Raw genomic sequence first — 11,038 nt, 5'->3', positions numbered from 1 at the left:
CAGTATTAGCTAATCTCGGTAAACTGTGGGTTTACAGAATAGAGCAAATCCCTATCTTTTTACCTCCTTAGCAGGAATAATTTCTAATTCAAACAACACATATTAGTCTCTAGTAAGGGGATTTGCTTATATCATAGAATTCACCAAACAGATTTGAATAAGCGTTAAGTTTATACAAAGCCGAATATGGGAAACATCCCATGAACTTGGCCAATCATATACGAACAATGTGAACTATTCAAAAGCAAAATTTTATTTTGCAATACCTATTTTTGTGATTATGAATATACAGCCTGATCCAGGGAAATTAATAGGCAGCTGTTCTTTCTTAGAAATTAATAAACTATCTATTGTACAAGCCCATATACACGGGGCTACAATGAAACCAGTGAACTTAATGTATGTTCTTCACATACACCAATACATTTTCACTCATCCGAATGATCAAGTAAAAGCCCACAGCACTCACAAGAAAAGAGCCCCATCCAAACTATGGTACAGTTAGTGCAGGTGCAGTAAAACCACAACATACACACGACCTCATACAGATGTGTCTTAAAGGATGAAGAAAAATAACAATATAATTTATTAAAAAAAGAAATAACTCCAAAGATACTATTGATTAAATCTCTGACCGCTTCATTTTTCCTGCCTCCTTAAAAGACTCTTAAAGTTTATCTGTGAGGCCTCCTCCTTCAGTTATATTCACTCTGTCCCATGATGTCACAAGCTCATTAACTGTGTGAATAGTTCAGCTCATGTATGTGGAACATTTAAAAAAAAAAAAAGAAAGAAAAAAAGAATCTATTATCAGAAGAGTGATATGTTAAGGATTCTAAGGAAATCCACAGAAAATGTTCCACTTAGAACATACTCATTTTCTTTCTCCTAAAATAAACATAATGAGGCAAAATGTTTGTGTGAAAACAAATAACACAGAAGCACAACTCTTGGAGGAAAAAAATCTTGATATTTACCAACAGTCTGGGGGGAAGTGAGATGTGAACACTTAAATGATGCAGTCCATAACATGGATCTGGAGCGTGTCTATGTCGGGCAGAACTTCTCCACATTTGGGGCAGGAATGAATTGGAATATTCCGCTGCTGCTGCTGCCGCCAGTTTCTGTCCTCAGCTCCTGGGAATAGGCATTAAATGAAACACTATTCCATTTCTTCCATGTTGTAAGTGGTTTTGTTTGATTTTAATAACAAATGATGAATGTTAACATCTGTTAAACTTTGCAAGTGATACCTAAAGGGGAGTGAATACAGGGAATTTTTTTGGGGGGGGGGTCTTTAACTTAAGACATCTACACACATAGAGAAGATCTCCCAAAATGGTACCCGCTTTCCTATTACTTTGAGATTTGGGCTCTAGTCCAAATTGTAGGCATGTGAGAATATGTGGTTACAGTTCTAGGTGCAGGACAATATGTGCTATAATAAAAACAAGAATATCTGAGAGAAAGAATGAGATAGATGAAGATATGAGTTAAAGAAGAGAGAAGGTGGAGAAAACAGTTAGCAGCACACAGAGAGACAGCCAGGAAAGCGTGAAGCTTCTCAGAAGCAGAAACAACTACATTCATTTGGCCCATGCATCTGACACCCGGGAGGTGGACAAGAGGGGTACAGAAATGGTGGGGACTTCAGGTGAGAAAAGTGACAGCAGGGACATCTGAGGAAAGGGCCACACTGTGTCATGCACAAGGCAGGTTAGTGGGAGGACTGAAAAGGGCCCCCTGATGAGCCCCATTAGACTTGAGAGGAATTCTAGGTGTAGGTAAGGGCTGCCCAGGCAAAGGAAGTGATGAGAAAGAATGGGTCATGGCATTCCACCCAATTTTAGAACTGGAATGAGGGTCAAGTCTAAATTAAAGAATGCTTGAAATAAGCCTTGACTCTAAGTAGGTCCCACATGTGCCAACTGTGATCGATGCTAGAAGTGACTTCTGGCTCCCGGGACATCTCCTTGGTCTGACCTTTTTGGACCAACGCAACCCATTTTGGTCTGAGGACTTTCAGTCAGCCCCTGAAATGTTTGCTTTTGGAGGCTGACAGTGGAGGCAACATTTAACAGGGTTTTTGGCTTCTGAGCATATTATCTGAATTGAATAATATGTGAGACAATTACAGATAGTTTGTGTTCAGCAAACACCCTTAAACAAAAATACTGACAAGGCGGGTGCCTGGGTGGCTCAGTTGGTTAAGCAACTGCCTTTGGCTCAGGTCATGATCCTTGAGTCCTAGGATTGAGTCCCACATCGGGCTTCCTGCTCAGCAGGGAGTCTGCTTCTCCTGCTGACCTATCTCCTCTCATGCTCTCTTTTTCTCTCAAATAAATAATAAAGTCTTTAAAAAAAAAAAAAAAAAGGAAAAGAAATACTGACAAGGCATGAGTTCATGCCCTGAAAGTGGAGGACTTTCTAATGGTCTCATAGCCTTAGATCAGGAGTCAGTCAGCTTTCTCTGCTCTAGATGACAACTGGCCACTGACCAGAGACTGCTCATTCTAAAACATTGTGTCCACCTGTGCCTTTTTTTTTTTTGTCCTGGTCTGTGTTTCGAGACTCAGACTTGGGCTGTTTTATTAGTTGGTTAACGGGTTCCCTCTACCTCCCGGCTCTTTGCTATAAAATAAGCTTAGTCAGTTTTCATTGTTAACACATCACCCTCCTCTCTGCCTTGGACCCTTTATTCTCACTTGGTACTTATGTAAATCCTAGCTTCAAGGTCAAGCTTAAAGTCACACCTTTTCAAGGCCTTTCTCAGCTCCCCTGGCCCCCAGAGATCAACCTATCCTCTGACCTTCAGCACCATTATTTTCTATTACTGAAATATTATCTTGTTTTATGAACCCATCCTTTTATGTGCACATCCTGTCTCTCCAACCAGGCCACACATCACCATGGACCTGACCAGGCCTTGTGCTCAACTGAGTGTCCCTGACGACAACAGGTGCACTGATGGCCACAGTTGACCATAACGATGAAATACAGTCAAGAGGGGCTACTGTTTAAGGCAGCTTTGTTATGAAGCTAACAAAATTATAATAATAAAAATTAAACAAAAATCTCAATACAGTCTGTTTGGAATATTGCTTTTTATAAGACAAAAAGCTTATTAGGATAATCATGAATAAATGTGTACTTTGTGATGATTTCTGGATTATAAATATAAGTAGAAGAGTATGTGACTTTCTTTTTTAAACATAAATAGGCATTCCTTCTTTAATTACAACAAAAGAAAATCTTCACCTAAGAAATTAAGGTGCAAGAGATGGTCTTTTTGGACCCCAAACACTGCTACAGACACTTTTGATAACAGAGGTATATGGGTGTATCTGGGATACTTAAAACCAGATTAGGGAAAATGTCTGGTGGTGCTCAAGTGGGTAGACACAGCTTTTGGGGAAGAACACAGCTTTACCCTGTGACAGTAAACATGCCTGAGGCCAGTGTTCATGTCAGTGCACAGTAAACTCAGTAAATGCGAACATTATTATGTGCATAACACCAGGTAATAGGTGAAGTTACAAGTTCTGGGAGAGCTTCATTAACATGGTACTTAGATGCATATTTAGAACACATACATAATTATAAAATCAAATAGCAGATGAGTACTACAACAGGAAGAGAGTACTTCTGAAATTCAGGAGGGAGAGGTCACATTCTGCTGGAATCCTGGAGATGGTATTTGAAATGGGTTTTACAGATGGGGTAGAAGTTCACTGGAAAGAGGTGGGAGGGAGACAGAGAGATGAGTGAGTGAAAGACACCGAGTAACCAAGTACACGCAGGTACACAGGCCTAGAGCAAGTTCAAGGAAAGGGGAGTGATTCAGTTGGCTAATAGCTATAGAGAATTAGAGGGAGAAAGGTTGAAAGTTCGGCTACACCAGGTCTTCAGTGCTAACATGAAGAGTCTGGTGTCTGGATTCAGTTGGTAATTGATGAAGAAGAGGGTACACAGGAATTAAGGCTGAGGGGTGCTACATTCTTCACAGTTTGATCTGGAATTTTCAAGTAAAATGTAGTGTCTTCACTACATTTGTCTTCAAGCATTCTCTTTACAGGATAGTTATTCCCTGGAACCCTGATCACCTACAATCACACCCAACTCACCTCTCTGAACAAGGTAGGCTTGCTGGTCGGAGTCACTGGTTCTCGCCCCATGACGGCTCTGCATCTCCATCAAGGACTGCCTGCTGGGATGAAAAGCAACAGGATAGTGATGTTCTAACGCCCTGAAATATGACAACATTAGACAGACATTCAACAATGGGATGGAGAAGAAAAGGAGCTGAAAAATAAATGCAAGGTTCATAGAAACCAGATATTAAGGATTAAGTTGAATGTTAAATATTATTGGCACTAAGACACAGAGTAGTGAAAGAAACGAACAATCAGAATGAAAAATATCAATCAGTAAATAACCACACTGTCAACCGATAATGGAATGGATTAGAAAAAAGCGGCAGGGGCACCTGGGTGGCTCAGTGGGTTAAAGCCGCTGCCTTCGGCTCAGGTCATGATCCCAGCGTCCTGGGATCGAGCCCCGCATCGGGCTCTCTGCTCACCAGGGAGCCTGCTTCCTCCCTTCTCTCTCTGCCTGCCTCTCTGCCTACTTGTGATCTGTCTGTCAAAATAAATAAATAAAATCTTTAAAAAAAAAGGCAGCATATTTCTAAAACAAGACACTATAGAACAGTTAGAATGAAATAAGCTGCATATATACACACAACCCCTCAGAGTTTAAAATCCCAGTGTGAGATAAAGCCAGCTGCAGAACAATACCTAGTGACCATCCTATAACTTACACACAGAGAAACAAATATTATGTTGTTTCAAGATATGACACAGGTATTATACTGATACAATGTAGAAGTATACAACAGATGGGGATGTTACCACCCGAGCTCCAGGCAGTATAAAATATCCACAATGCAGGGGCGCCTGGGTGGTTCAGTGGGTTAAAGCCTCTGCCTTCAGTTCAGGTCATGATCCCAGGGTCCTGGGATTGAGCCCTGCATTGGGCTCTCTGCTCAGCAGGGGAGCCTGCCCCCCCAACCCCTGCCTGCCTCTGCCTACTTGTGATCTCTGTCTGTCAAATAAATAAAATCTTTAAAAAATCCATGATGCAAATCAATGTATGTCACTGTCAATTCTAAATGGGGCACATCATAGTGTGTGACATTCTATTCCTGTATTTTTCTATTTCTATTTCTCTCTGTTTCCAATTTTTCTCAAAATGGACATTTAAAAGACAGGTAATTTTAGCCCTATTTTCTTTTAAAACATGTTACAAAATCAAAGTGTTTATGACTTTGTACCCCTCAGGACAGCAGGACAGGGCTTCGGAACACACAAGGTCACATCTTCTTAGCATGTCTGAAAGCAACTCATCACGTTCCCACGTGGGCCAAGACTCGCAGGAAGTCACGCTGAGTGTCAGGGACACAGTCAAGCGAAGTGTGCTCAGCTTGATCCCAACAGCTCATAGGGAGCATCTCGGACAGGTCCCCATGCCCGGCCTGTGCCCTGGGCTCCCAGCGTGTGCTCTCAGCCTTCCTGAGCCTCACCTGCTTCCGTCTTCAAAAACATTATCCTCTTTCAGCAGGACTGCCAGCTGTAGGGCCAGCTGCTCCTTCTCTTCGTGTATCTTCTCTCTTGCTGCTCTTTCAGCATGGAAGTCTGAACAGTAAACCTCCATCTGGTAGAAGGTAGGAGAGACAGAAGTTACTACCTAGATGAACCCACGGATACTCTACAGCCCACTGGGTGACGGGGCACAGGGGAAGTGCTGCCTTCTGTGATTCCCTCATCAGGAACAGGTGTGCACGGTCCTGCTAGAAACCAGGACATGACTTCCCAACCTTCAGACGGAAGACAAGTTGTGTGTGCGTGTGCATGCATGCGTGCGCGCACACTTTAGACAATCAGAACCCAACAATAACATTGATATAGGTGGTTTAAGTACTGCACATAACATTTGTTCAGTAAAATTCTCCAGTCTTTATTTTTTTTCTTTTAGATTTTATTTATTTATTTGACAGAGAGACAGCAAGAGCAGGAACACAAGCAGGGGGAGGGGGAGAGGGAAAGTGGGCTTCCCGCCGAGCAGGGAGCCCAATGTGGGGCTCGATCCCTGGACTCCAGGATCATGACCTGAGCCAAAGGCAGAGGCTTAATGACTGAGCCGTCCAGGCGCCCCAATTCTCTGGTCTTTTTAAAAAAAATCATATTCAGGGGCGCCTGGGTGGCTCAGTGGGTTAAGCCTCTGCCTTCGGCTCAGGTCATGATCTCAGGGTCCTAGAATCGAGCCCCGCATAGGGCTCTCTGCTCAGCAGGAAGCCTGCTTCCCACCCCCCTCTCTCTGCCTGCCTCTCTGCCTGCTTGTGATCTCTGTCAAATAAATAAATAAAAATCTTTACTAAAATAAATAAATAAATAAATAAATAAATAAATGATATTCAGGATTAGCTTAATATAGTAAATGCTTTATTTACTCTGTCAGGTATATTTACAAAGGCTGGCCTTAAATTAAATTTTAAACAACAATAATAAATAGGTGTTATTCATTGCATTCCAAACATGTACAAGGTCTTACGTCAGGTGCCTGTATTCTTACCTTACTTCACTTTATCAAAGGTCCTGTGAATGTATAATTGCTATGCTCATTTTACATTCACAAGTTTAACAGCTCTCAGTCTGGGGTAGTTTAGGTATGTGATCAAGCCAGCACTTGAACCAAGACTGAAGCCTGTATTCTATGCCCCCTTCTTACGGTGGTAGCCAGCCTCCAAGACGGCTTGGGTGATGCTCCCCTCTTGGTATTCACACCCTTCCATGGTCCCCTTCCACAACAAATAGAGGCAACCCATGTAACCACTAGGATATTGCAGAAATGATGGTGTGTGGCTTCTGCCTTGTTCTTCCCTGGGTCACCTGCTGTGGGGGAAGCTTGCTGTCATGTCATGAGAGTGTGCAAGCTGCCGTGTGGGGAGCCCCACAGGGTGAGGAACTCAGGCCTCCTGCCTGCAGCCATGTGAGTGAGCCGGCTTGGAAACGGATCTTCCGGTCCATTTTGAGTGCAGCCTCAAGAGGGGCCCTGAGTCGGAATCAGCTAAGCTGCTCCTGCATGCCTGACTCACAGAAACCCAAAGATGACAAACGCTTGTTGTAGCAGCTGCTAAACTGGAGGGTAATTTCTAACCTAGAAATATATGAATATTATGCTGTGATAGAGATTTCTTCACTGTTAAAGAATTCTAAAGTAAAAATGAGCTCCTTAATAGTGAAATGAACATTATTCTAATAACAATTTTTAACTTTTTATACTTAAAATTTAGGTTTTCCCCCAAATTTCATGGTTCTAGGATACAAGTATTTATCTCTTACTTTTTTTTAAAAAATATTTTATTTATTTATTTGACAGAGACACAGCAAGAGAGGGAACACAAGCAGTGGGAGAGGGAGAAGCAGGCAGACACTTAATGACAGAGCCAACCAGGGGCCCATTATCTCTTACTTTTAAAAGTAAAATTAATAAAAACTTAAATACCACAGTTTTAGTTACAACCCCCCCCCCCATGACTATGTGATAAAAGGTCCTTTGAAGGGACTTCCTGCCATTTATGAATGGTCCAACATAGTGTGTGATCACTGATGCATCATGGGAATTTTTGAGACCGATCTCAATTTAAGTTACTGTCTTACTTCTATCAATGATTAGCTTTGAGCCAGTCAGACCTGGGTCGTTCTGTCCATTCCCACATGCCCTGCAGCAACACCAGTGGCTCACATCCCAGGTGCTCAAAATGAAGTGGATGAGTGAAGGAACGGGAGTATCTATCAAAACACAACAAATGTCCATGTACAGAAGGAAAAGGACATGACAACAATATCATGAGGTACCTGAACAAACAAAATGCTAAAAGGGCTTGGGTTGAAATTCTCTTCCTATAGAAATAAAACTTAAGACCGTAAGTGCAGTCAACCACCTCCGGATTTCATATTTGAGGAATGAGTATATAGGTAGTCACTAGGAAATAATAAACTGTTAACTTCATTATATTAAAAATAATTTATCAGACTGGCAAACATTTAAAAGAATGACACAAGGAGGTGGGGAAATAGACGTTCTCATCTCCTTCAGTGAGAGGATAATTTTGGTTATGCATTTTTGGAAGACAACTTGTTAATATTTACTTAACTTAAAGCCAGGCATACCTAATAACCCAACCATTCCATGTCTACATCTCACTATAGATTCCACAAGTGCACAGAGACATACATACAAGAGTGTTCAGTTCACCATTGTTGATAATAGCAAGAATATTGGTACAGCCTATGCATATTAAAGGACTGGTTAAGTCTATGATGGTAATGCACACTTTGGAATACCATACAACTGTTCAAAAAGATAACAAATGGGGGCGCCTGGGTGGCTCGGTGGGTTAAGCCTCTGCCTTCGGCTTGGGTCATGATCTCAGGGTCCTGGGATCAAGCCCCGCATCGGGCTCTTTGCTCAGCGGGGAGCCTGCTTCCCCCTCTCTCTCTGCCTCTCTGCCTACTTGTCATCTCTGTCTGTCAAATAAATAAATAAAATCTTAAAAAAAAAGATAACAAATGGCTATGAGTACTAATATGGAGAGAAGTCTATCATAAGTGAAGAGTTGTAGTATAAAAGGTATACTGCAATCCCACTTTTAATTAAGCAAACAAACAAAATAACAATAAGAGACAAAGGTTCTCTCCCACTTTTCCTGTGGTTTTACATCTCAGGCAGGATTCATTCTCACTGATAACTTTCTGCAAGTCCTCCACCCAGCAGGAGCAAGAGTGGGGCCAAATAGTAACAACAAGCCATGGTACACAAATTCTTCTCGAGTAAAAGAAGGAATGTATCTCAACTTATTTTCATGAGGCCAATAAAACCTTGATATCAAAACCTCACAATGACATTAGCAAAATGAAAATTCCAGGCCAATCTTACTCAAGAATATAGACACAAAAGTCCTAAGCAAAATATAAGCAAACCAAATCCAGCAATATGTATGAAGGATTATTCAAGAAATGTAATTTGTTTAATATTTAAAAATCAATGTGATTCACCACATTAACAAATTAAAGGAAAAAGGCATGTAATTATCCAACTATATCATTACCAGAAGAAAAAAACATTCCCTCAATAAAATTCAATATCCACTCGAAATAAAAATTTTGGCAAACAAGAAAGAAAAGGGAATTTCCTTGATTTGATAAGTAAGATCAACAAAGCCTATAGCAAACACCATGTACTTAGCGGTAAAATGTTAAAAACACTGCTTCTGAGACTGGGAGCAAGACAAGGCTGCCTGCCATCTGCACTGTTACACAACACTTTGTGTAACAGGGACCCAGTCAGTGTGATAAGGCAAGAAAAAGAAATAAAGCAAAGGAAGAACTGGAAAGGAAAACACCCCAAACTGTCATTATTTAAATGATATGACTGAATGCAAAGAGGTCAAAAGAATATTCAGAGATATTATTAAAATTAAAATGTGAATTGAGCAAGTCTACTGCATACAAAATCAATTTATAAAAATGAGATGTATTTCTATAAAACAGCAGGTGTTAAAAAAATGAAGATTTCTAAAAAGGTGCTATTTATAACAGTATCATTGAAATAGAGTACGAATAATCTAATACTAAGAAGATTAAAAATATTACTTAGAAGGATTAAAAAAATAATACATTGTATGTTAATAAAAAAAAAAAAAGAAAGAAGAATTAAAGAAGGGATGCCCAGATGGCTCAGTCGGTTAAGTATCTCCCTTTGGCTCAGGTCATGATCCCAGGGTCCCGGGATCAAGCCCCGCATCGGGCTCCCTGCTCAGCAGGGAAGTGTGCTTCTCCCTCTCCCTCTGTCCCTGCTTGTATTTTCTCTCTTGCTCATGCTCTCTCAAATAAATAAATAAAATCTTAAAAAAAAAAAAAAAGATGAATTACAGAAGATACGCCACATTCTTGCACTGGAAGAGTCACTGTTGTAAAGAGGCCAGTTACCTCCAAATGGATTGATAATATATTTAAAATAATTCTAGACAAAGCTCCAGAAGGTTCTTCTGTGTTCCTGTATGTGTGTAAAAATACCAAGTGGATGCTAAAATTAAAATGACAATGAAAAAGGGAAGGAAAATCTAAGGTCTTCTTGACAAGTATCAACGAGGTAGCAAGACTTACTCTACCAGGTATCAAAATTTTGGTGCTTCATAATAAGTCATGACAGTACGATACCAGAGCAAGGATACAAAAATAGCTCAATGGAACAGGACAGATTCCAGAAACAGACCATGGATACCCGAACACAATATACAACAAAGAGGGCAGACAGTACACAGTACTTAAGATGACATTATAAATAAATGGTGCCAAGGCAATAAGATAAAAAAATGAGTCTTCACCCTTACCCCACTCTATAAAGAAAAACTAATTCCAGATGGTTTCTAGATATTAATATAAAAGGCAAAACAGTAAAACTTTTAGAATACAACACGGCAGAGTATCTTCATGGCCTTGAGGTAGTGAAAGTTTTTTAACAGGACACAAGAAGTACTAATTGTAAGTGTTAAGACTGACAATGTAGACTACATTAAAATTAAGAACTTCTGTTCATCAAAAGACACCTTTATGGGTATGAAAAGACAAATCACAGAACCAAGAAACCTGCAACAAATGGAACTGTCAAGGGCTTGTGTCTGGAGTATAAACACAGAACTCATAAAATTAAGACAGTAAACCAGAAAAAAAATGGGCAAAGACATCTTCAGGCACTTCACAAAAGGGAGCATCAAGAAGACTACTGAACACCTGAGAAAGTACTCAGTCTCATTAGCCATCAGGGAAATGCACATTAAATGAGATACCATTATGTGCTCCCCAGAATGGTTACAAATGAAAGTAAAAATATTGATAATACAAGTATGGGTAAGGATATCGAGCAATGGGGACTCTGTTGGTGTGAGTGAAAACTGATACAACCACTTTGGAAAAGT

General features: G+C 40.5%; 1 protein-coding gene across 5 annotated transcripts in view; it reads right to left on the bottom strand.

Moving 5' to 3' along the window:
* Positions 1-950: 950 nt before the first annotated feature.
* Positions 951-11,038, bottom strand: part of OPTN (optineurin) — a 43,071-nt gene continuing 32,983 nt past the window's right edge. Inside the window, exons 12-15 of one of the 5 annotated variants that reach the window (XR_013967237.1) lie at positions 5,582-5,712; positions 4,125-4,207; positions 3,594-3,731; positions 951-1,137 (exon numbers count right to left, since the gene is read on the bottom strand). Coding sequence is in view for 4 of the 5 variants with exons in the window: in XM_080810486.1 (XP_080666612.1) it covers positions 1,010-1,137; positions 4,125-4,207; positions 5,582-5,712 (342 nt within the window). In the remaining variant the exon portion in view is untranslated. The remainder of the gene's footprint in view (positions 1,138-3,593; positions 3,732-4,124; positions 4,208-5,581; positions 5,713-11,038) is intronic. The other 4 variants (XM_080810488.1, XM_080810489.1, XM_080810486.1 and 1 more) reach the window with 4 other exon arrangements.

The sequence above is a fragment of the Martes martes genome (assembly GCF_963455335.1).
Source record: "Martes martes genome assembly, chromosome: 8".
NCBI classification, from domain to species: Eukaryota; Metazoa; Chordata; class Mammalia; order Carnivora; family Mustelidae; genus Martes; species Martes martes.
Note: the sequence above shows the minus strand (reverse complement) of the source record. Positions and strands in the feature narration are given on the sequence as shown.